Consider the following 26304-nt stretch of genomic DNA (forward strand, 5'->3'; position numbering starts at 1 on the left):
AGATATTTACTTAAAAGACAATCTAATCTCACCAGAATGGTTTAAAGGATTTTTTTGTAGCCTGTGTCAGGCAGAAGGGAGATTCCATTACCACAGCATAACTTGAGACCTTGTCTATGAATCCATGAAACTGCCACATGGGAAATTAGCTTTAATTACAGAATCAACAATCAAATGCATAGCATATGAAATGATTGAGATTTAAGAAATACTAATTCAAACAAGCTTTACTAAAGTAATTTTTAAAATTGTTTCCATCACATTTTAAGAACTATTCAGTGCCAATTAGAGCAGTAGCTTCTAATACTTCTAATACCTAGACAACAAGTAAGTCACTATCTATAAAGCAGTATAAAAATGCACAGTATGATGCTTTCACACAGGTGCAAGCTGAGATGCAAAAGACTGAGTGACCCCTTCAAAAATAATTCTATTCTTTTTACCACTTATTAAACATAAACATTACTGCCTTGTAAAATGGTGTCCTCACTTGCATAATTTTAAATTAATAAGTGTATTTCAAAATGAGAACACTTCTCTGCATTGAACATGACAGCAATGGAAGAGGGGAACTATTGGTCAAGCTGGATACAAAAGCATAACATTACCTGAGCTTTTTCAGTACTTGTTGGTTGCAGATGTCTGTACAGCACTTTCTTCACAACATCAATAAACAAACAAGCAACTACTATGAGGATTATGGCAAACCAAGCAGAACCACTTGACAACAGTTGAACAAATACAAAGTACATGTCCTGGGTATGTAAAAATGGCCTGAAAAGTTAAAAGAAGTGGCAATTACTAAAAAGAATTTCTAGGAACAAAAGTACAGCACAGGCTGTCTCACGTGCATCTTATTTTTACATCAAACAGAGACTCAGGATGCAGAGTCACAACTGCACCATGTCCATGTGAAATCCAGCAACCTGTTGGACCTGATCTGCAAATGAGCTCCAGGGAAAGAGGGTACTAAACTTTGAAGGAAAAGGTTCTGATTTAATTCTAAATTGTGTTGCAGGGAATCAATCACCACCCTATCTCTCCAGACTCCAAACTACAAGCAAAAATACTTCACTTTACTGATTCAAACTCCAGCATCTTTATTTCTGTTGCAATTATTTACCTATTACATAGGACCTCTGGGTACCTATTTACCTCTTAAAAATGCCTTTATAGTTACAGGCTGTCAGAGACAGGTACTGTGTGTCCTTGAGCACAGGACTGCACAGCAGCACTTCTTAAATGTTTCAAAGAATCACCAAAAGAAAGTGGCCAGTCTAGATTTAAAAGTTTTTTTCCAAACCTGTTACAAAATTCACAGAAGATGGTAGAACACAATACTTTGGTGTTTTTTTAGCTTCATCGATATTAAATGTGATAAAATGGGGGGGAAAAAATCACTTACCAGATAATTCCCCCATAAAACAAGGAGAATATGAAATAAAATACAATGGATCCCCAAGTAACAAAATGGTTTATCCATGTCCAGAAGTGAGTTTCTAGTGCCATCTAAAAGAGAGATAACTTCAGTGAACTTCTATTTTCCACGCAGTTCACAGAAAATGGTAAGTATCAGTCAGAACACATTTATTAACTTCCAGCCCGAACACTAAATATTGTTGTAACACACAAAAACTAAAGAAAAATTTCAACCACTGTTGAAACTAAACATAAAAGTCACTTATCTGGAACCCTCAAGAATCAGTAACTTTGGAATCAATTTTAAATTGCTGCTTTATTACTTGTTTCCCAAACATCCAAACCCAGAGAGTGATATCTCACCTTCATCGTAACAGTTATAACCATAACGGTGAAGACCAAAGTACCAAATGTCCAGTTCCCAAACATCTAAGAAAATGGCAAGGCAAAAATCATGGAAGAAAAAAACATCAGTTAAGAGCATTTACAGTAAGTTAAATTCATCTCAAATCAGCTACACTAAAGAAATAAGGCATAAGCTTCTGACAAGTAATCATTATGAAAAAAGCAAGGAGGATACAACATAAACTACTAGAAAAAAAAATGCAGGTTATGATAAGAGCAAAATTAACAACCCACAGGTCATCTTTCTTCTTGGTTCAAAACAAATCACCACAAATGCTACATGAAATATGAAAAAAAAAAGCCCAAAACAGTAATATGAAATGACAGGAAAATGAAGACACCAATTTGATCAATTAATTATGTGTCCAATAGGAAGGAAATATTGGGTGGAAGGTATCCACTTTAAGAGCAAAACACTTTTGAGTTTAAATGCTTCCAGATAAATTTAAACATGCAGCATCAAATGAAGGTTCACTTTTAACCCCAAGCACAATACTACAATTCAAAAATAATGGTGCCATTGTATTTTACAAAGAAAATTCTAAGAAAAAGACACTTTGTTTCAAGGCTAATAAACACAAAATTCAGCTCTAATTCTGAAACACTGAAATCTGTCACTTTCACATTCTCTTGTGCCCATAAATTAAACTATCAAAACTCTGAACAAGGTCTACAACAATAAAATCTCAGCTCTGACAACCAAGCAGGGATGCTGAGGTTGTATCTATCTACACACATGCTACTCAGGGCTGCCATTCTACACCAGGTCCAGCCTGGAATTGGCTGGGGGGTCACAGGGAAGATGTTGCTGTTTTGCAGCTGCTTTTGCCACTGACAAACTGGACAATGACCAAATCCTCAACTCTGTGTTTACTGGTAGCAGACTAAGCAAGCAAGGAGGAAGGTACCACATGCAGACAGACAACCAGGGTCATCCTAGAGCTGATGTGTCAGGACAGCACAGGGGCACGGAACTGGGATTCACACAGTTGTAGTTCTTGTTGCAGAGCTCTGACAAAAACATCCCAACAGCCTGAGGACAGATCTCACAACTGCTTCTCTCATCTATACACAAGGTACAAAACTGAGGCAGCCATGAGTCTGGATTTACTGGTAATTTTAAAGATCTTTGTGATAATATGCCTTCTCAAAGCCTTGATTTACTTGTCCTACCAACAGTCATGGTTAACAACTAATGTGCTTGTTGTTAACTGCTGCAATATTCATCTTAAAAGTAAAATTAAACTTCTTCCCCTGAGTGACCTGTGAAAGAAAGTGTCTTTGCTAACACTGCTCTCAATGGTCACAGAGTTAGAGTGCAAAACACAAACAGGTTCTTGCCACCATTTTATTTTTGAACACGTTTACACTGTGGATGCTGCATCCTTTAATCCTGTGAAGTAACAGATACAATATTTTGTATCTCCTCCTCTTCTAAACTCTTACCATTTGCCTGTTAGGTTTCAATATCTGACGACATGCACAGCATGAAAAAGGGGGGAGAAAAAAGAACTAAAAGATCAAGTAGTTGCACAATGTGTTGAGGTAAGCCCAACAAAGCACCAGCATTAACAAACTATTTACAGTCTCTTCTATTCTGCTGTGCTCTGAACTGAGAACTTGGAATGGGAATGTGAGGCCTTGCAGTAACACTACCCTGTACCACAGATCTGTACAGGTGATCACTTCTTGAGGACTTTAAAAAAGCACTTCAGCAGTGCACAAAATCCTCTTGGCCTTAATTTTGGCTTTTCCAGGCACACGTTAAATTTGAAACTATGCAACGCAGATATTTCCCTGCAACACATTTCTACCAGTTCTAATCATCATCTTTTAGCAAACACAGAGAGGCAGAGTAACTAAAACCCAGGAAAGAAAGAATTTATTTGAAGTCACACCACGTAAGAAGCTAAAGGGCAGCTGCCAATTCCCCAAACCAAACAGTTGTTACCAAATACAATGGAAGAAGTCTCTTCCTGCCCCGTGGACATTTACTAAGCAATTCTGAAGTGAGGTGCTTTGACAGCTGGAGATGGATGCACCACACACACTGATTCATAGTCTAAAATTACCTCATTACAAGAGTCCTGAAGGACCTTTACCAGCCCACAAGAATTTCAAATCCCACAGCTTCTAACAAATGACAAGAGAGGACACACTCATGCCTCAGCTGGAGAGAGACATTTTAGTCTAAAGCACAACTATTTTAACATTCTTATCAAACATCTGATGATCAAACATCTCTCCCTTCACTGCTCCTCCCTCTGCAGGGACGCTGCCAACTCCCAGCTGTGCCTGCAGCCCCTCAGGACCATTCTGTTCACTGTCTGTACATCACTTCTGACTGAATCTCCTGAGCTCACGCCCACTCCCTGGCACCAGGTGACGCTGGGAATTCAGCAGGATGCTGCTTTTGTCCCTTGTGCCATAACTTGCAACCCTGCCAAGCACTATGAGAACTGGCAAGTTCTTCATGCCAGTATTAAGAATGGCATAATGAGAAGCAAATGTATTTTTCCATTACTACCCACGTTTAATGAGGGAAGAATCAGTATCTAATTGTTCTAAATTGAGTTAACTAACTCAGAACCTGGGGAAATAAGGAAACAGACTTGTAATGGTTTCATTCAAGCTTTAGAGTTTTTTTGAAAATGATTCTTCCTGTGAACTTTAGAAAGTGTCAAATTAGTGCATGATGATTTCATTAAGTTTTGGCCTTAAAAACATTTATTGAATAAAAAGCATAATTTAAAAGCAGCTTGCACCACTAAATTTTTTAAAAATCAGAGTAATTAAAATAATATATTTTCAGGAGAAGCTTTAAGACTTCTGTCAACTTTCAGCCTAGCTTTATAACAGTTACTGAAGAGAAGCCACTGCAATTAGGTCCAATTCAAAATGAATTTTGAATGAATGATCATAAATTCTTGTTTGCTGACATTATGAAATAGGATTTTGACGAAAACAGTTTACAAAATACAACAAAGTTTAAGACAACCACGATACATCTTTTCTCTTGAAAGATATCTTCTTCAGGGACATATCCTTTCTGATAACTCCTTACAATTTCCATGCTAAGAAATGTTACTCTTGAGAGCACACACAAATACTGACAAAGAATCTTTGATAATTGTAGTTCATAAAACCAAAATTTTTTGGACACAGGAGGATTTATCAAAAAAACATTAAGAAATATTGCCAAAAATACAGTGCTAGAATAACACTTAGGATATTGTACCTGGCCATTTCCCAGCAGAGAAGTGTCTTCTCCCATTAGAAGATACGAGCCATAAAAGAAAACAAATGCATGAAAGAAGCCCAAGATGGTCCAGTAAAGAAATGGTTTAAACCCCAGATGGGCATTTTTACTGATGTCTCTGCAGAAATAAAACAGATTTTGGATTTCATACTGTCCATAACCATCAGCTATCCAAACTGCATGACTGCTACTGCTTTGAATAAATGTAACTTTCAACTGGACTGACACACATTTAACAAATGCTGACTTATGAAAAAAATACATAAATCATGGGCAAAAAAAGAACTCTGAGCTCTCTTGGTTTGGCTCTGCTTTAAGGAGTGATCACCAATGGCCAGGGTCTCTAATGGGTCAAATTCAGAACAGCACAAACTAGGATTCTTGTCCCTGGAGGTGGAACTGCAAGAGGAAGAAAAAGCCAGATCTCCTGACACTTAGCCCTTGCTCTGCTTTAAAGACCTTTACAAAAAGAAGAACATCTAAGAGAAGACATCTCTTTTTTACAAAAAACCCTACTTTTTCTCCAAAAAGCAGTATGCAGTGCAACATGCTACCACTGGGAGGACATCTAATTCTACAGGAAATCATTCCTTCTCTTAGTAAAGGATTTTTTTTTTGTGGTCATTCCCCTAACCATGGTGTCCTAGTTTTTCATTCTCCTGTCTGAGTGATTTTCACCTCCCACATGAGGAGGAGAAGGCTGCCAATCATGCAAGCTCCAAGTGCTCAATGCTTTTCACTTGTAACATGGCTGACATAAAAAGACACTTCTCTTAAAATATTCCTTTTAATTAACTTTTAGGATGAGAACTATGTAGCTTCAATTCTTCCTCATCAAGATAGTTAATAAAATGCCTAAATTACAGATAATTATTGTACAAATGCCTAATAGCAAGTTCAGAGCTGTGCAGATGCCTCTGCTGCTGTACAAGATGTGCCTCTGTGGGAATTGATGCAGGACATACATACCTGTAGAGAACAGGTTTACTCTGCAATACATGCGGGTGCACATGCTGCTCAAAAAGACTGTAGATGAGGACAGGCAGGGAAGTGAAACAAATATTGTACAAAGTCAGGTATACACTGTCATAGAGCGTCTGCAAAGGAAAACAAAAAGCATTTTATGCCTTGGAATTCATGAAGACTTATCAGCACACTTATAGCAGCAACGATTGATGAGTTACATGAATTTGCTAGTTAGGAAAACAGCTGCACTCACATAACAATTTAATAACATCAGCTACCAAATACAGAAAATGAAGCTGGGTATTTGCTAAGTGTAACATCTCTACCACTCCTTGTGTCATTCTTTCCTATTTTCTTAATTCTGGAGCTCAAGTGTTTCACAGACAAGATGTCAGGCATGCAATACTTACTTGTTGTGAAAACAAACAGAAGAACTGATATAAAAATTGTGGTGTAATAAAGCACACATTCTGAAATAAAGAGAAGTGAAGGAAATAATTAATCCTTAGTACATGCCTCACAGCCCTATAAGAAATTGCTAACTTTTGCAAGCTGGTAAAAATACACAGGGAGAGCACAAAGCATTTCAGCATTTTACTTGGCCAAGTAGAGCCAGATGCTTTGTTTGAGAGGATATTTTGTTTGTTTGTCCTTTGGGACAATGAACCTGAGAAGTATGAACTTAACTATATGTGCCTGATGAGCACAGCTCACTACAGGAGTCTAAGTAATATTCAAGCAGAAGAAACCCATTCATGTTCCTGTTCAGTTTCTTTTTAAGAATTTCTTTGCAGAATAGATTCCACATTTTATTCAAGAAAGCTGTGCCCTACTCATGAGTCTGCTGCATGGAAACAAACAAAGCAGAATAACACCATGCTATTGCCTTTAAATGAAAGAAAACAACTTCAAAAGGGACTTGGGAGCCAAAGCTGAAATCACAGATAAAATTCAATAAATTTAGTGAGTTTTGACTTGTTATGAAAACTGATGGACAAGTGAAAAAAACCAAAAAAACCCAAAAAAACCCAAAAAAACCCAAAAAAACAAAAGCACCCCAACCAACCAACCAACACCCTGCCTTGAGAAAACAAACATATCAGCCTCTCAGCCTAGTCAAACTCACTGTGGTATTTAAGGCCTATTTCTAGATGGAAAGACTAAACAATTTCACAGTTAAACTACTACATTTGGTTGTAAAATAGAAAATAAAAAAGCCTAGAAAACATGTTTAAACAGAGATATTTAACTGATACCAACAAAAATCTCAGATCTGAAATAAATTTCTAGCTGGGAAAAGAACTCACCTTATAAAAAAAGTACTGTACAAGGGTTGCTATTCTAATATAGTAAAAGTGCCCATGAACGAAAAGCAACTTGGAGAGGAATTTAAACCGTGCTATTGCATAGTCACTGTTTCTTACAGCTTGCCTTCCTTCCTTGCCCATGATTCCTGTAATGTTTGGGAAACAAAACACAAAACAGGTTAAGTATAACAAAAACTGACGTTTAAAAAATGCAACAACATACATCTGAAGCTACAGTTCTGTTTTCCTGCACTTCAACACTGTAAGGACTTCAGCAGCTTTCTGTTGCAAAGGAAGGTATTATTCCTCACACTTACAACTAAGGGAAGCTGCACATTTGATGCTGATTCAAATAAATGAAGAGACAGAAGGAAATTACCTATGCCAACATGTGCCTCCTGGATCATGCTCACATCATTAGCACCATCTCCGATCGCCAACGTTATGGGCTTCTCTGGAGAGGTTTTTAACAGTCGAACCACCTGGAAAAACCAAATGAAACAATTTCAGATCAGACAGTCTACCTACAAACCATGTCAGCAATTCCCAAGTATTAGGAATTATCAGGAATTGCCAAGTATTATATCCCAGTTAGCTGCCTATCTGTAGATGTAATTAATATGTTTTATGAACATGCATGTTTGGTTAAAAAAACAGCTCTGGCATATCACATGCATACATTAATTCCTTCTTTAGAAAACCTGCCTGTTTTGGAGCACAAGCCTGACTTAAATATTCTATCTGCCTTAAGCCTATTTTCCTGTTCTTATTTCAATCTTCTTTTACAGCTCTTAGTTTGGTGCTTTATCATACAAAACAAAGTCAAGTAAAATTTGGATTGAAAATTTAGTTAAGGAGTAATACAGATTAAATGCCCTTTACTAATCTTCATATTTATAATTAATTGAACTAATCCAGGTGAAAGAAAAAATTGAAAAAGCAAATGCATTAGCTAGAAGATCAATATGCTGTTATTAAGGAAAACAGCTTCTTTCTAAAGCAACTTGATTATCACCAAGGGGTATTCTCAACTGACAAAAGAAGATACGACAGAATGAGGGAAAAAATTGTTGACATTCAAGACCCTAAAATACTCAGAAAAGGAGCAGTGCTATCAGATCTTCAATGTAAGTGTCAATAATACTCTAAATACAGAGGAGTTAGTTAGATGAGGCTTTTGGTTAAGGAGAATTAGTGATTCATTAACCTGCCACAGAGCTCTAGGTTAAAGCAGAAACTTCACTAGTTCAGTTGCAAATGGGCTGCAGGGTAAAGGTTCGAAGGTAGATCTCAAGAGGTTTTCCAAAACCAAGAAAATAAGTATGCATGAAAAAACATTTCCCCCCTCATGTTCTAGAAACCCCAAAGTGGAAATATCAACGGAGCAACTGCATGAGGTTAAGTAGACACAAAAAACTGTATTGGAGTAATTGAGTCGTAGCCAGCAGTGTCAGGGCATCGATTCACAGGAGTGGGAATTCACATGATGAATGCAACAGTGATTAAACACAGTCCACAGCTCAGAGAAATCCTGATTCCCACCTGATTGTGGGAATACATTCCCTAATTGAAGGTATTAATATTCCAGTTTAAAGGTTCCCCACTCCTAAGGGGAAATTATTTCAAGTACATTTAGCATTAGATCCTAGGAAGCAGCCTTAGAGAGGTAACAAGGCTGCAGGATGTCACCCAGATCAGTCCTCTTGAGATGCCCAAGGCCTGGGTAATTTGGACAGACACACATCTATGTGAAAAGGTCAAGACAAATCCTCTGGCAAATTTTAGCAGCAGCAATCAGAAGCAGCTCCAAATGACTGACATGATGATGTCTAAAAAAGGTTTTGAGTCATAAAACATAACGAAATTAGCAGTGAGACTGCTAACCATACATTAAGCTGAGTTCCAGCCTAATCTTGGAATAAACCTCACAAAAAGGTTGCCTTCAGCAAAAAAATTAATGTGCAAGACTAGACTAAACTGCCCTGCACTTCCTCCCCTAACACTCATGTTGTATGGCATTTGTCTTGGTGATTTATATATTTCAATGTTTGAAATTAAAAATTCACTGCAATCAAAACCTCGTTTTACTGTATTTCATTACTCAAGACAGGAAATAAGCTCCATTATCTGCTGGTGAGGAGAGGAATTAAGGAAAACAGTACAAAACATTATAAATCAAGCTAACTGACAAAATAAGAACAAGGACACGACACTGACAAATAACTACACTTTAAAGAGAGAGGATGGCAAAAATTTGAGCTAAAAGAATGTACAGAGCGGACATATCCAACGGATTGGTTTACTCAGTGTAGCTACAGCTTCCTTTCAATATTTTACTGAAACTATTACTATACCAGGTGAACAGTTCTATACTGAAGTGATTCTAAAAACTGCATGAGGATTCTGGCAGAAAGAGTGACCTCTAAACTCCAAACAGGTCACTCCTGTTACAGTAAAACAGCCTGCCTCCTGAACATCTAATACCTCACAGAAGGGTTTCCTCGTTGTTGTGCTTTAAGGTAAAGAGATGTCTTTTCATGGAAGAGAAAATTTCAAAAGGAAAGAATATTATAGTCCTTAACTTTCTGGAGTTAAAAAAATAAAATAAAAAAATCGGAATTTGAATCTTATCCAACATGTATTTGAGTAAAATTCAGTAGATGTGAAGGAAAAGCGGTATTAGAAGAGAATATCAAGGCAAACTTTTCCTGGAGACTAGGCCTTGGCTTCCCTTCCCTTTTACTTCTTCCTCAAACTTGGGTATTTTTTAAGTATTTTAAAAGAAGCACATTTTCTCCTTACAGGTTCCTGAATTTTCAGTTTAGATTTTTGGTTTGGAGAAGTGATGGAGCAGCTAAGGCAAAAGCATGCCAGAGATCAGGAGAGCTGCTGCCTCACTGAACACTCAAGAGGCAGAATAAAGATGAGCTTGGTGGCAGTGTTTTGACTTCTCCATCCACTTGCAAAATTTCAAACACACATGTAGAAACTTCTGAGCAAACTACTCTAGATCTAGAGTGTAACAGAGGTCACAAAAAGGGTCAGACAAACAAACAAAGCAGTTACAGAAATCCTTGCCTCTTCAAAGCATGATAAAGTTCTTCAAAGACAATCCTGACTATATTCTCACTTACCTTTGCTTTCTGAAGGGGTGCCATTCGACAGCACAACACTGCAGAACAGTTTTTGCAAACTTCCATGAACAGTTTTTCATGTTCCCTGAGTGCAAGAGAGAGGCTGGTCCCATCCACAACTAGTCCATGCTGGATAACATGGTCTTCCTTTATTCTATTTGGGGACAAAAATGTTGACTTTGTACCACTGTTAACGGTAAAATTCCAGTTTTGCTATAAACTATGTTGTTGGCTAGACAACGAGCAAAGAAGTTAACCTGTCAGACAGACTACTTCCAGTCTGTTATGATTCTAATAAATGATTTTTTAAAAGACAACTTCTTCGTTAGGCACATACATCAAAGAGACTGGCATAAAAATTAAAAATGAAAGGAACCCAAGCAAAGATCATCACTGAGATAGTGACGCCTCAGGTATTTTACCTCTTGGCTAGCTGCCTCAGCTGTTCTGCACAGGTACTGTCTGACTTGTGCTGCACAAGCTCAAGGATGTTCATGGTTCTGTGAAAGTGTCCACAGGATAAACTGACACTAACAGCTGTTTCGTGCTTGTCTCCAGTGAGCACCCACACTTTGATACCAGCCAGCCTGAGGGCTTCTATGGTTTCCTGGACTTTCTCCTGCAGTCTAGGAACAAGAAAAATCTTAGATAATCAACTGAACACTTTACAAACAAAAGGGCAATAATGTAACTCCATGTTACCACTGTAACCCCACCATCATGGGGAGCTAAGTCTGTCTTTCCAACCTTAAATGTATTTTCAGAGAATCATAGTCTGGCAGATATTCTGTTACCAGCAACAAAACAAAGGCCTTGATGAAAACAAAAAACTAAACTTCAATCCTGCTAAGGGATCAAAAATTTGTAATAAGCATATCTTGATTTAAACTAGGCACCACCACTGCATCTGAGAAGCTTTAAAACAGTCCACAATAATTCCTGGCTACGGTGGTGCATGAAAAGCTTCTCATGCCCCATGTGCTCACTTCAGTGTACAACACACCCTGTGACCCACAGAGCACAAGCAGAATGCTTTGCAAAGGGGCTGTGTGTAGAAGCTTTCCCAAGGAATTTGCTGTTACACTAAATGTTTGCTGCAACTATTCCATTTCACATGAAATCTCTCCTGATGAAACACACTGTACATCACCGTTATTATGACAGAATCAGCTGGTTCAAGTTGTTTTGAATGTGCCTCAATCCAAAGGTAAATATACAAAACAAGAATAGCACAAACTTTTGGTCACAGTGGGAGAACTTTTCACACTTCATATCTCAAGTATAAATCCTAAACTTGTTGGGTTTGAGCACAGATAGCAGTAACTCCATGGCATACTTGTCTTCTACTCCTGTAGCCCCAAGTAATTCCAGATCCCTTTCTATGAAGTTGAACACATCTGCCAATCTCTCCTCCCGCTGCTGTAAGGCAGTCCTGGCCTCATGAAGGCGTTTGCCAATTTCTTGGTACTCCTCGGGGGTGAATCTTCTGTAGGCCACACACAAAGTCCTTAGGCCTTTCTGCAAGAAAATAAAATACTACATTCAGAATAGATAAGATTCTGATCTAACAAGAAGGTGTCACCAGCGATTTTTTCACTTCAAGTCACAATTTATACTGCACGAATTTTCTTCTGATCAGCTTGGGCAAGCATATACACTTACCAAAGCAAATTCATCCACATGTATCCTTGTTTTATCTATTTCTCCACTCTTACTACGAGGAAGAATGGAAGACTCTGCTCCCTTTGTGAATAAAAGCTTCTCCCCTACAAAGTCAGATAGAACTGAAATTAAAAATAATGCCATTTAAGAAGTTCTCAAGTGCTGCTTGTGCAATTCCTGATCACCCACCTGAGGGACTCTCTACAATGACACTCATTCGTCTGCGATTTGGATCGAACTCCAAAACATGAAGCAATTTATACCTGCATTTTGTGTTTTAAAAGAGGAAACAGGAAGAAGACATTTTTAGAAATAAATTTCCAAAGACAATTACTTATAAATAGACTCTTACACCACAGACCTTTCCTCAAAGTGTCATTTTTGCATAGAACTCCAAAAGCAATGCTACCACTGTTGAACAACAATCACTGTTCATTGCATTTTATCAGTTTATATATGCTTGATTCCATTCTGTAAGAATAAAAGTTTCTTCTACCAACAGGAATAGCTTTTTGAATACTAACTTGACATTTGGTGATTACAAGCAGCTCCTATCTATTTCTTCATCCTTCTGTCATTACTTCAAATATAACTTTGAAAACAACGTTTGGTTTCTGACAAATTTGTAAAAAATCTAGACTGTCAAAAAAGCATGTGTGCCCTGGTAAGTGGATTAGTTTTTGTGATGTTACCACTAGCTTAGAAAATTAATTTTAGACATTTAAATTCCAAGTACTGCCAACTAGCTGACACAGATCAAATGAGTAAAAGGAGTTATGGCATACTGCAGATATACAGTTATTAATAATTTGTACCCATTTTGGGGAAGTTTAAAATATCTAATTAGATTATGTACAGATGAGACTGATTCTGGGAATTTCTAGAGTTGAAACAAGACTTGAATAAGCAATTCAGTTTTCCAAGTCTGCTACAGTCTCAACCTTTGAGGAATGGGCAAAGATACAAACTGTTACAACACACACCTACACAGAGTAACTCACACAAAATTCTTGCATCTCAGCTACAATTGGTAAGGAATAAGATGCAAGCTGTCTTGAAGACATCAAGGGAAAAGCATTAAACAGAGCACGCTGTGGAAAGGCAAGGTTTGCTTATGAACAGAGAGGATTAAGAGGAGAACATTACATTAATTTTTACTACAGTTCTGTCCTTCAAAATAATCAAGGAAAAAAAACAAATACCTCTCTGGTTTTCCAAGACTTTTTAGTTCCATACTGTCTCCACTAATTCCAGTAAATACTACTCCAACCCTAAAAGTAAAGAAAATACACATTTCATTATCACTTTAGACATAATGCCTATTAATTAAGGGAGGGGAAGATGGCAGGGAAGGAGAGACTCTTACAACCCATTATTGTACTCTACTTCTAGGGAAGATTAAGAATGTCCATTTCTCCAGTATTTTATTCACATCATACTCTGACCACTGAAATTTCTCAAGTATTTTCACAAATATTTTAAATCATCACTTTATAACACACCCGAGGGGTTTGTGTGTATTTTACATTTGAATGTTTTCCCAGTGAGGTGACAGTGCCAGGCCCTGGGCTTCACCAAATGTCCTGAGCCATTTCTAAGGTTGCCCTTGCAGGCAGTTGCTGTGTCAGACAGCCCTGGCAGTGCTGCTCACCGGCTCGCAGCTTCCACTAAAGCCTTCTCATCTGGGGAAGAGGCGTAATACTCCAGCGGGGATGTTATTCCATTGGCATGCCAGGGACCGTCAGCACCATCTGTCTGATCTGCATTGATCTGCACTGTGTGACACAGACAAACTGCCTTCAAGAAGAGCTCTTCCTCTTTCACCTAGAAGAAAGAAAAAACTTGATTTGTAACATTTATGTATCAGCCCGGTTTCAAGCACACTTAAGGAAAAAAGTGTTTTTACTTACAAAGCTGCCAAGCATTTCATGTTAAATAATGACATCTCAACATGTTTAATAAATATTATTTGTTCGGTGACACTTGAAAGCTGCAAACTATTCAGAAATTCTGATTTATGTTTGGGTTGGGGTTTCTTATGCTAATGGTACAAGAATATTTCTCTGAAATAAAACACCCTCCATCTAGGATGACTAATGGTGGGAAAAACAAAGAGCCTTACCAAACCATGCCTATTTCCATCTGGAGAATCTTCAGAAAATCCCTCTGGAGTTAGTTTGCCATTGACCTCTTGGTACTTTATGCCATTAATGGAGCACTCCCGAAACTGCATCTCGTTTTCAGTTAAAGTACCAGTTTTGTCTGTAAACACATACTCTACCTTTTGTAAAACAAAACAAAAAACCAAACTTGGAATTGCATGCACTTGTTAGAAGAAAAAAGATACCATAATCTCCACTCACATTTTCTATTCACACATTTTTAATCATATAAGAATTTTAACTTCTGCCATCACACCTTTGTACCTTATTTTAAAATCAATCAGAAATCATATCACAAGTAGTAAAAAGCCTGCAGTAACAAATTTTAGTATTAAAACCAAGCAGAAAACAGGTTTAAAAACCCCCACAAACAATGTATTTTTTACCTGTCCCAATTCCTCATTGAGGTCTGAAGTGTTTACTTGTGCCCTCTGGTTTGTTTCTTCATGGTAGAGGTCAAGATCCCAGCCAATAAAAAAAGATCCAAGAAATTTCTGCATCTCAACAGTCACATAGAGTGAAATGGGTATGATGAAATTGTAAAGTACCAGAAAAGCAAGGAAATCTGAAATAAATCTCAGGATCTACAAGAGAAAAAAATAAAATGTGAAGATTACCACAGTGATCAGGTGAAACATGGTTACTTAATGAGGCTTCAATATGCATGAAAAATGACAAACTGGGAGAGCCAGAGAAGTCCAAGTCCCACGTACACATGAGACAGACAACACTCCAGTGACAACACAGGCATCTGCAGGTTGCCCCAGTAACACGCCTTCACACTGATGCAAAAAGTCTGCCTTAAGCTGTGCCTGGAGGTTTCAATTCACAAGTCCATTAATTTTTGTCTCTCTACTGCATCTGCCAATTAATATTAACTGTCATGGTGATTCTGTTTTCCAACTCAGAAATAGAGTTTGGTCTGAGAAAACGAATGTGTTCCCCATTCCATCAAGCAGCATCATCCATGTAAGCTTTTCTAAGGAACCCTAAATTGAGAAGGCAAACAAGGGATTTTCCATGCTGTCAGAGGAATCTGCAAGCTCTCTGTTGTTTCAGGACAGCAAAATGCCAAGAGGGCTCCTGTCTGCTGGCACTCCCCAGTGATTTGGGTGATCCAGACTACATGAAAAGAAAGGGACCATGTGATTTCTTTTAAGCCTCTTGAAGAAATCATTGTGTTCCACGCACACATTTCAGGCAAACACCTGTGTGACAGGAGAGAAACTTCTTTTTACTAGGTATGATAATTTTAACAAACCCTGAAATGCAACACTACGTTCTTCTTTTCATCTACACAACAAACTCAGTATCTAAATTGTACTTTGGAAAGACTCTTATCAACAGCTGAATATTGAGGAAGGGAGATTAGGGATGACAAAAACCATCTCTTTTAACTCCACCAGATATTGGTGCAGGAGAACATTTTATATAAAGGATGCATAAAAGTAGTCAACAATTTGCAAAGCTAAATACTGTCTATTCTTCCTCTTTAGGGAGCATTGCTGTAAGTATTTAATAAATAATTAAAGTAGCTGACAAATCTCAGCAAGTTCTGTGCCTGAAGAGATCTTCCAAACTAAACCAGAAAAGACATAGAAAGTGAGAGCAGTAATTCGTCTAAGAGAAGAGTCTCTTCAAGCAATGGCAATGAAATAACAATCTGCACACACAGGAGGAGATGGACATGGAAAGCACTCTGAGTAACGATGGCAGCATGCTGAGAAATGCAAAGCAGATTGTGGAAGTCAACATGGGAGACAGAAAAACAAAGACATGACAGAAGGAGAATGACACTGCAGAACCACACACGGCTCTCTACCTTCCTGATGGCAAAGGAATGGAAGGATTGAGGAAATACTTATCCCTGCTCTATTCACAACTGAAAGGCTCCACAGGCTAGACTAACTTGTATAGCAATTATTTCAAATTAAGCTCCTGAACTGCTCTCGACAAAGGCAGACTCATACAGAAATCAAAAATTAAAGACAACACAGAAAAATATGGACTAATTGAAAAAAAGAGATACTATACAGAACCACAGATTTCAGGGACACTTAGAAGTGTCCCTTCAATCTCTAAAGAGAACTGAGCAGGCAAGCAGGAGCTTGATCCCAAACCATCTCAACATCACAGAACATACAAAATTCCTGAAGTGTGAAATCACTGCAATAGAACATACACAAGAACAGCCATCCTTCTCCTCTTTATGGAATGACAGAAAACACCCTAAAGAACAATACTTAGAACATAGACCATCAGAAAAATCTCCTAACAAAGCCTTTTCAAAAGTTTTCAAAAAGTCTGGTCTTTTGATAAAGGAAGAAAAGTCAACCAGTAACAGAGGTGGAAATATTTTAACACAATAGTGAGGCTACATGGGACTAACTCAAAAATCACTGACACAACAGCACAGAGACTTGCAAGTGGATCATGTGGTGGTTACACATAGAATAGAGACATAATATACATGACATTGAGTGTACATTGGTTGAGTGTTCCTCAGATATGTGACTGGGCAGAACTACGTTTACCTTACTGCTGTTTCTTTCATGTTCTGTTTTTTCATTATACCAGGGCTCATCCCATTTCTCTTCAGCTTGCCATGCATACTTTAAAATAGTGCTCAGAATGGCTTCAAAGAGGAGGATTATTAGATAAATAATCAAAAAGGAATTCATGGACCTATAAAGAGGCAAAAAAAAAAAAAAAAAGGCAAGAAGCTTCAGTTTATTTTACTTCATTTGTTGTCACAGTGTGGTTACATGAATTGATCAAAAACTAGTCAGACCTTTTTAAAAAAGTGTATCCTGTGCTTGATACAGATATACAGTTTCTATGTGACAAGCAGGCAACAGAATGGGAAAGAAATTCTACATCCGACTAAGATAAACTCTCTATATAGCAATATGAGGACTAGATTAAGGTGCAGGAACACCCCAACAGCTGACTTGTGTCACACCTGCAGTCCCACATGGGTCCTTTTTCCCCAGGGAGCTCACAAGGCTGTGCAGGCAGTACAAACAAGCACAGCAGAAACCCAAGGCTGCACCTTTTCCTCAGTTAGAAGAGCACTGCCATGTGCAGCTGAGCATTTAACCCAGACCAGGCTAAGCAGGACAGTCACACCTGTTTCTTGTTCTGTAACCAGCCAGACCATCCTTCCTGCCCTTGCTTTGATGACTGAACTTCTCTTGTGTTAGATACAGTTGTTTGCATGTAGCTGTGTATTCACACAAGAATGCCAGGGGGCTCTCTCAGATTTTTAGTAAGTGGATATTTAGTAACATATCAGAACTCCTTTTCCTTTTGAAATAAATCATGAGATTCAATATAAATATCTATCATAGTAACACCCATCCTGCAACCAGGAGCAAGCTTGGCTATTTCCACTTTGTACACTACTAAAGGATCATATATCAAGAAATGGATTTTATCTTTATAGCTTCCTACTGAAGGTAAGGCAATTAACACTCTCTTCCCTTTGCCTATAACTGAATCATGAGACCACCAGGGTTTTATGGTTACATAGGAAAAACTAAGTTAAAGCTCTACAAATAAGAGAGGTATTAGAAAATAAACATACTTTTCTACTGCTGACCGTTTCTGAGATTTACTCTTGTAATTTAATGCCATCTTTGTCTCCATACCTGTATACACAGCAACACCTGGGAAGGAAGGAGGGAAGAGTCAGACTTCATTTTCTGCATAAATACAATTTGCAGAATTTTTCATTTTGAGAGATATAGGATAAAAGCAAAAAGGTGGTACTACTTCTGTGTTTACTACGAGGCAGTATTTTGTACTATTTCCAAGACTCTTCTATAGTAGAAGAGTACTACTGAAGTAATTTTAACACCTACTTTAACACTGTTCATTATTATGACTGTACTGCTCTTCAATATGTATTTTATGGAAATCAGCATGGTAAATCTCAGGAGAAAGCCTTGAACAATAGGTAACAGTAAGAACAGTCATTTATCCATTGAAGTTAAGTTATTCCTTTATCAAACCACTTCAAATATTTTCACAGAGCAGAGCTGGAACTTTATATCCTTAGAGGTTCTTCAGCATAATATCATTACTTTCATCTATAATCATATCCCCTCAGGTAACAGTCAGCAAGATTCTTACAATTTCTTCAGTGCAAGTGGAATTAAAACACAGTTCATCAACATGCTTTAAGAAGAGAATACTCTTTAAATATTTAGATGTCTACAAACCAAATATTTCTTTAGTGTTTTTTAATCTTGCTCCACGAAGTAAGAGACTTTCCGGCCCAAGGGGTCTAAAAAGAAATAGACATATCAGCATGTAAACATCAGCGGTTCTGTATTCTGGAGAAATACTGAAATCCAGTTTCCTATGCAAAGCTGTCCTATATCCCCTATAAATTCCCAAAGCAGAAACTCAATCAGTGGTTTTACCCCTTTCACCACACCTCCCACACATCTCCACAGAGCTCTCTGTTTCCTTTCATGTCTCCTTTGGTCACTGCCATACCCCCCACCACTGTTCCAAATCCCGTAACTACTGACTGAGCTAAATATTCCAAATGGCTGGTTCAGGGAGACCCACAAGGTACTTGGGAAGGAAGCAGGCAAGAAACCAGTCGAGCTCACAGTGCACCCAAAGTGCTGGTTTAGGTTTGGCTAATTTACCAGTCCCCTAGCCCTCTGTCAGACCGAAATTATCTAGAAAGTTCAAAAGTACTCATACCAAAGAAACAAACTATTAGATGGACACCACCAACAGCAATGCCAATTTCATTTCCCAACACAGAAGGTAAAATTTCAGGAAGTAAAATAGATGTTTTTTCTTCACATCTATAACAATACAGTAACACATTCATTTTTGTGGCTAAGTTCACCGCAAGCAGTGCTGTGAAAATAAGGGCCTAGTTAGAAACAAGGTTAATATAAGGTTAGAACTATATGTTCCACTGCAGCAGCTGTATCATCTTTAGAAACTGCCAGCGGGGTTGGTTGGAAATTTAAAAAAAGGTATTTCTCCCACTATTTCAAATGAAAGCAGAACTTTAACAACTGCAGTGGCCAAATTGACATATTGGGTAGAAACAAAAGAATTAAAAGTTCAGATGCTAAGTGCTTTGGCATGCAAGCCCTTGGGTTTACCCTACTTTTCCTTTAGCTGTGGCTACATGCAGGTCATGATCACTATTGTACAAACAAAGTTCTTAAACTTGAAGTCCCTTTGAAAGTTTAATGTGATGTTATTCAAAAAAACCAAAGCCAAACCCACAACCCACCTGCCACAATCAAAAATTTAACTTAAATGTTACTGCAAATGTAACAGTTACCATCACAAATACTAGGTATACCAATTATACACACAGATTATGACAGATTCTTTAAATTAAACATACATATGTTAATATTTTAGGCTAGACTCAGACTTTAACTGAAAATTTGAACTAAAAGCAACTAAATGCCTGCTCCTGTGACAAATTTACACACAGCACTTCATCTTTTCTACTCATCTCTTCAGTAGAGGTGACAAAGTTTTTTTGAAAGCTGGACAATCAACAACTCTCAAGATAAAATAACTAAACCTGAATGCTAAATATTTCTGAAAATTTGGAAATATCTTGTGAATGATTTCTATGTCTTTATTTCACACCATGATCCTGCCCACTTCTGTCCTTCCCATTTTCTCTCCTTTCCTGCTGTGGTGGGGGGAATTGAATGAGCAGCTGTTTGGACGCCTCACTGGTAGCTGGGACCAACCCACAGCAACTAGAAATCTTTCCAGGATATCGAGATGCAAATTATAAATTTGTAGCAGAGGCTTTGTTAAACCAGGAATTCCTAGGGATTTCAACTGCAAAAACTTCTTCTCAGCACCTCTGATGAAAGGGGATCTATTGTAGTATAGATAATATGTCAGTGGAAATTGTTTCAGATCAATAAATGCTTTAATTAACAAATAACAACAAAGTTAGTAGCTAATTACCAGTGCCAAAAAAATACCCGCTTCACAACAGCCAAGCTTTCCAGAACTCTTGTATTAAATCTGTAAAACTGGCCTGTAATGAACTTCTTTCACTCATTTTTTCTCATCTTCATCTGAGGTGAGATGCAGCTGCAGCTGATACTTTCAGTAAAAATACCTCCCCTTTTCATATATTCAACAGTAACTCTTGTGATGGTCAAGATTTTAACCACTCCATGTGCTCTAAATAATCATCTTATAGAAATTCACTCACCGTACTATTTCTTCAGCTTGTTGACTTACAGTTATTCTTCCAACAAATCTATGAAAGAGACATATGTCTTAGAAGTCTCTACATAAAGACGCAAAAATGTAAAAACCTTCTCTGTATTTACAAAAATGTCATTAATGGTTCACAAGTAAAAAATAAATCAATTTTATTAACAATCAACTAAACCAATATGGCAAAACTATGAATAATTTTACAAGAGACATTTAGCAACAGAAACATTTACCCCTCAAAGGAAAAGGCATTTGAGAAAATGCCTTTTAACTCTGATTAATTACCACAAAACATTAAATTTCTATTAATTTAAAACAGATTGTGACTTCCTGATGATTCAGTAAGAAACAATTCCTCAACAAATAAAAGTTTGCACATTATCCACCAGAAATAGTAACTTTTCATTTAACAAAGCCAATCTATTACACTTCTAAAAATCTGACACGTACCTATTTAGCATCACTCCAGCCACAAGAAGGGACACAAACTTCTATAGTGATGATACTTTAATTTGCTAAATATCAAACATTTGAACATCTGTTCAAACAGAGCCTCTTAGTTTTAAAAAACTTGATATTTCTCAAAGATCTCCAAGCTTAGTTAAGAACAGCTGCGATAATATGCTTGGATTTTAAAAACTACTTCTTCATAGCTACCATTTTCCATTATACAATTCAGAAGAAACTTGGATGGGAACATAACATTTGCCACCCGTGATGCTGCTTCACAGAGTCTATGACCTTGCCTGCTGATATTAAAGCACATTCAGATATCCCTGGTTTTAATCTAAGGTTTTGCTGCTGAAAAATGGAATTCAAACCTTCTCTGGAGCATAAGCAAAATAAGTATGACCAACATATATCCTTAGATTTAGACTTGAGTCAATCCTACTTCAACATATCCTATATAATATTGAAATCTCCTGGCAGAACCTTACAGAACTTTCTTTAGTCTGATCAGACTGTAGGCCATTTAAGTCTTTAAAATCTAGAAACAAGTTTGCTGATTAGAACTGAAACATACATAATTAAAATTAAAAAGATAAATTATTATAATGTCTGGTTTACTACTCAAGTACTCAAATTTAACTTGTCACATGCAACTTTCAGTAAGTACATATGTATAAACACAAGCTGATTATTAAAACCTAAAATTCAAGCAGATGTCTGAAGCTATTTTAATCCTAGCAAGACCTGTAACATTCTGAGTATTAAACACCTCATTTTGATTTAATTTCAAAATATTTACTAATAAAGTGATACCTGTATAGATCTGCTTCTGGCTGCTGACATTCTATAACAGCTACCAGTTTGTCCAGGTTGGCAACAGACTGCAGCACTGCTGTTTCTGGGACTGCAACATGTGTCTGTAAAACAGGGCCCAATGGGTTACCACAGGACTACCAGGCAGCAGGGCAGGTATTTCAACAGGCTGAACAAAAACTGGCACCACAAATTAACCACACTCCATTTCACAGAAGTAACCCAGACCTTGAGATTGGTCTCTCCATCCAAACTTGCAGTGGTAACGTGGCATGAACCATCCACTCGGTCAGATGACAGGAGCACCAGATCAACAGGGAAAGTCTCATCTTTGGCTACTCTGACAATGTCCCCCACCTAACAAAGTGAACATAGATCAGAGAGAGACAAAGAGGTTTAAAGAGCAGAATTAATTTCAGCATTGTTACCAAACCACAACGATTAGCAGTAAAACAAGAGTTTTAGCTGTGTAATAAACACAATTTTCAATTTGTCTTTTACCCGAATGTTTTTAGATCTGGTTTTCACAAGGCCGCCACTTCGAACAACATAAACTGGAGCACCGTTGACTTCATTGTCTGCTTTATGCCGTAGCCAGTCCTCATAGCCCTGTGGAAAACACATAAAAATCTACTCCTTAACCAAGAAAACTAAGAAATAGACTAAATTTAATCTACTAAGCAAATGTGTTCAAACTACTTCCTGCATTGTGTGAATACAGTTACTAACTTCTCTTAAGTTTCTGCTCCAGCTGTTACTCAAGAACCTGTGAACCTCTTAATTTTGTCACTTTACACAAACATGTAAAGGCAAATAAAGTAGCCGAAGTGGGGAAGAAACATAACAGTCCCATGTTCTCTTAAAACAAACAGGCAGTGACATTTTCTGCAGATCAGATGACCAAGCACTCAATAAATCTTTGATCTATATGGATTAATACACCACTAAACTGGGAACAGTCAGTCCTCAGGCTCCTTTGTGGATTCCTTTTTTTTTTTTATAAGCAGTAACAGGCTGAAATTACTTTCTCAAGTCATACCACACAGCATTTCTTATAGTTACTGCCATAGCCCATGCATGAAATCTCAAGATTTAATACTGTGTGACATGCTGTTGACACATCAGCTCTGTCCAGCAACAAAAGACGACTGAGAAGATTTTCTGGGTTTTTGAACCCTAATGAAACAGTCTGCAGCAACTGAGATTTTAATTGATAAACTAAGCAGCTATCCTTTACCTGATACTTCACACCTCTTTAGGCACCCTTTATCCCATGCACACACATGTGCAAACACTCAAGATTGTGAACCCAAGTATACTATTCCCCTCCTATTTTCCTAAAATATGAATCCACTGCTTGTTTAATCTAATAGCATTAGAGCTTAATAGCCTAAGAATGACAATAATAGCATAACAATAATCTCTGATCCCCAAGTCTAGGCACTGTTTGGAAAGCCCCACTAGCAAGCACAGGAAATGGATCAATCATGCAGGAAGTTCAACTGTCTCTTACAACCTGTCAAGACACCCACAACTAATCTGCAACAACAGAGACTTCCTGACATGCTTTTCTGTAGGTATAAGAACTGTGAAAGAGCTAAAAACGTTTCCTTGGAAGTCTGCAGACAGAAGAAAGGAGCTGTGTGAAACAGCAGGCATACACTCCAACTCATCCTACAAACATTATATGAATGTCATACTACAAGAAGTACTAAAGCAGATGCAGTTTAGAGTGTTCTGTGGTTGACTAGAGTTTGTAGGAAAAGTTATATGATGAATTTCGCATGTTAAAAGTAGTTTTGTAGTTCTACCTTCACAAATCTCCACTGTTACTGGCACAAATAAATAAGGACAGCACAACAGCACTACCTGTGTTCGAAAAGAAAGATGAGAGAGGGGGAATGGGAAAAAGAAAAGAGCTTTATGTGCCAAATGCTTCAAAACCAATAACTGAGAAGAGTGCAGCAATAGCAGCCATACAGAGAGATACTGGGACATCAGAATCCTGAAGTCCCTAAGTACGACTCTTTTAAGAATCCTCCTTAAGCGGTATGAAAAGCAAAAGTCAGTACCTACAGCTCCTTGTTAAAGGTGACTGACAGAAGAAAACAAGGATTTAACTAACACCCAGTAACCTTGGGGCATTTGTCTCACAAACCTGAACAGCTGAGCAATGTGGGCATTTGGCAAAGAACTGAAATTTCCCTTCTTTAGAAAGTACAGATTTCAGCGCTTTCTCCATCTGACACCTCCAACACAAGGGTGACACCTCACACCAGGGAATTCTTTAGAGCCAACTTACTGTGGTCAGTTCAAATTCCCCCCAAATTTACCTACTGAGGCATTTTTGAAAGGTCCTTACCCTCACTTGAAAACATTGGAAAAATACAGTGAAAAATAAAGATGCAATAGGAATACAGGGAATGTTGCCTACTTGCAAGGAAAGAAACTAAAGATTAAAATCCCTCAATTAAATTATATTCTTATGTCTTGCTTAAATAACTGCATCAATGTAATTGAGAAAAGATCTGCATTTTATACTACCAGGTTTTTCATTCTCATTTTAGGTCTAGAGTTAACCAAAACCTGGAAAGTAGTTGTTTATGATTCACCTGGCAGTTGAGCAAACATCTGTGTTCCATCAGCTAAATACCCATGAATTTATTAAAATGCACTGTTCCCTAAAGTTCCTTGGGAAATACCTTTATTTTGTTGTATTTTGGTCTGGTTTTTTAACTTTTTGTTTTGTTTTTATTTATTTGCTAATTTTGAACTCCTTGGAGGACAGTATACAGAACTTCAGAGGCAAAAGGAGGAAAGTGCTCTGGCTAACAAGACAGACAAAATGACACAGCATGAGTTGCATCACTTTGCAGTCTTGTATGTCCTTCTTCTGACCTAGGTGCAAATTACACTTCCAAGTAGAAAAAAGTTCTGTCTCCTTGGCTGAGATTAAAACAAGGCTGAGTTCTGAGGTTTGCAAGAGGTACCACATTCACCAGTCTTCTGGAAGGCAAGGGACTTTTTCCATCCACTGCTAAGCTTCTCAAACCTTCATCTGATTAATGCTTCTATTTTTCCCCTTTATATTCTGAGAGCATACTAAATTATAGTTTAACATTTATCCTGATGTAATTTTGTATAGAACCAGTGCCCCACAGCTTTCAAAAGGGGGTTCTTCCCTTAAAATTGGCTTCCTATTACACGTCTTGTTTAGAGAAAATGGCAACTGATTTTGAGGCAATACTGGGGCTTTTTGTCTCTGTACTCCAACAGATTTATCCTTCTCCCCTGAGGGCAGCCTGTTGGAAATAGCACAACTCATTGTCCCTTCAAGATAACAGCCTGTGAATATTGCTTGCCTCCTTTGCAGCAGGCAGGAGATACATGAGAGTCCATTAGATCAGTTTAGGTGGTTCCAGGACTCCTTGCAGAGATATTGAGACAGCCAGAAAATGTCCTTATGCCTGGCAAGTCATGAACGATTCGAAGCATCCAGAAGGAAGGACAGAATCTCTGTTCTTTGAAATTGATGGTAAGAGAGTTAAATTTCCCAATATAAGATTGGACATCTGGAAGCAAGGTGGTGTTAAGATTATTTTGGACTATTTCAGGCTTACACAAGTCTGACTTCTTTCTGGAAAAAGTGATCTAATATTTATAACTCTGTTTCATAACCTCTTTTAATTCACATAGTTTTATTATCCATTGCCTACTTATGATAACTTTTGAACATGTGAGTTTTTTGGGGGGTGATGATAACAACTGCAATTGAATAGGATTAGGGCAGTCTACATACACAACTTGCACAGCAAAAAGATGAAATATTAGTCCAAATATTATTCCAGCATTAAGAACCACTCTGTCCCAAGCACTTTCCTATCTGCTTGAAAGCTAGAACTATTTTTACTTTTGCCCTATTTCTGAGTGGCTTTGGGTCTTTCTGGCACAGAAGGTAAATTGAAATTCCAGTTACAGCTCTGAAACAGTCTCCTGCTTATTTTTCAGTTGCGAGGCTGCATCTATTCCCAACAGCACTGTCAAACTCCTTGAAGAGGAGAGTTCCTGAAAATTAGCTCCCTGCAGAAGAGATTATAATTTTTATCCACATCACTTCTTTATTTATGAGCTTGTTTCTTTCTCCTCTTGCTTTAAGGACATCAAGAAAACAGAAGATATTTTTTCCTTCTTCTTTTCTTTTTACATTCTGATTCCAGACGCTCTAGGTCTCAGTAGGATGTAATACGGTGCTTGAACAAGATTTATATTAAATTCAGAAGATTTTTCTTATTTCAAATGCTATGAAACACTCCAAAATGTTTTATGCAGCCAAAGAAGACCAGGAGCTTTCTAAACCAGAGCTTTTACCTGGTACAGGATCACAGTTAATATATATTTTACAATATAAAACACACCACTTGGGGCAAAATTTGCCTTTCAACTACTGACAAACACATCCTGCACCACTGCTTCATCTGCCCAAGCTCCTTTCT

The 26304-nt window shown here is 37.7% G+C and overlaps 1 protein-coding gene across 6 annotated transcripts in view; it reads right to left on the reverse strand.

Annotated features, from left to right (window-relative positions):
• Positions 1-26304, reverse strand: part of ATP11B (ATPase phospholipid transporting 11B (putative)) — a 64884-nt gene that overhangs the window by 18777 nt on the left and 19803 nt on the right. For all 6 annotated transcript variants that reach the window (XM_066193532.1, XM_066193531.1, XM_066193533.1 and 3 more), the window contains exons 5-28: positions 22313-22420; positions 22040-22168; positions 21812-21915; positions 20541-20588; positions 18538-18602; positions 17901-17982; positions 16849-16999; positions 14701-14898; positions 14275-14433; positions 13804-13976; positions 13355-13423; positions 12342-12415; positions 12153-12256; positions 11827-12008; positions 10913-11116; positions 10491-10644; positions 7736-7838; positions 7357-7502; positions 6460-6519; positions 6053-6180; positions 5063-5201; positions 1783-1848; positions 1406-1509; positions 609-774 (exon numbers count right to left, since the gene is read on the reverse strand). In XM_066193532.1, the coding sequence (XP_066049629.1) occupies positions 609-774; positions 1406-1509; positions 1783-1848; positions 5063-5201; positions 6053-6180; positions 6460-6519; positions 7357-7502; positions 7736-7838; positions 10491-10644; positions 10913-11116; positions 11827-12008; positions 12153-12256; positions 12342-12415; positions 13355-13423; positions 13804-13976; positions 14275-14433; positions 14701-14898; positions 16849-16999; positions 17901-17982; positions 18538-18602; positions 20541-20588; positions 21812-21915; positions 22040-22168; positions 22313-22420 (2916 nt within the window). The remainder of the gene's footprint in view (positions 1-608; positions 775-1405; positions 1510-1782; positions 1849-5062; positions 5202-6052; positions 6181-6459; positions 6520-7356; positions 7503-7735; positions 7839-10490; positions 10645-10912; positions 11117-11826; positions 12009-12152; positions 12257-12341; positions 12416-13354; positions 13424-13803; positions 13977-14274; positions 14434-14700; positions 14899-16848; positions 17000-17900; positions 17983-18537; positions 18603-20540; positions 20589-21811; positions 21916-22039; positions 22169-22312; positions 22421-26304) is intronic.

This window comes from Chamaea fasciata, unplaced genomic scaffold (assembly GCF_029207755.1).
Source record: "Chamaea fasciata isolate MVZ Bird 193981 ecotype frontalis unplaced genomic scaffold, bChaFas1.0.hap1 SCAF_11, whole genome shotgun sequence".
In the NCBI taxonomy this organism is placed as follows: domain Eukaryota; kingdom Metazoa; phylum Chordata; class Aves; order Passeriformes; family Sylviidae; genus Chamaea; species Chamaea fasciata.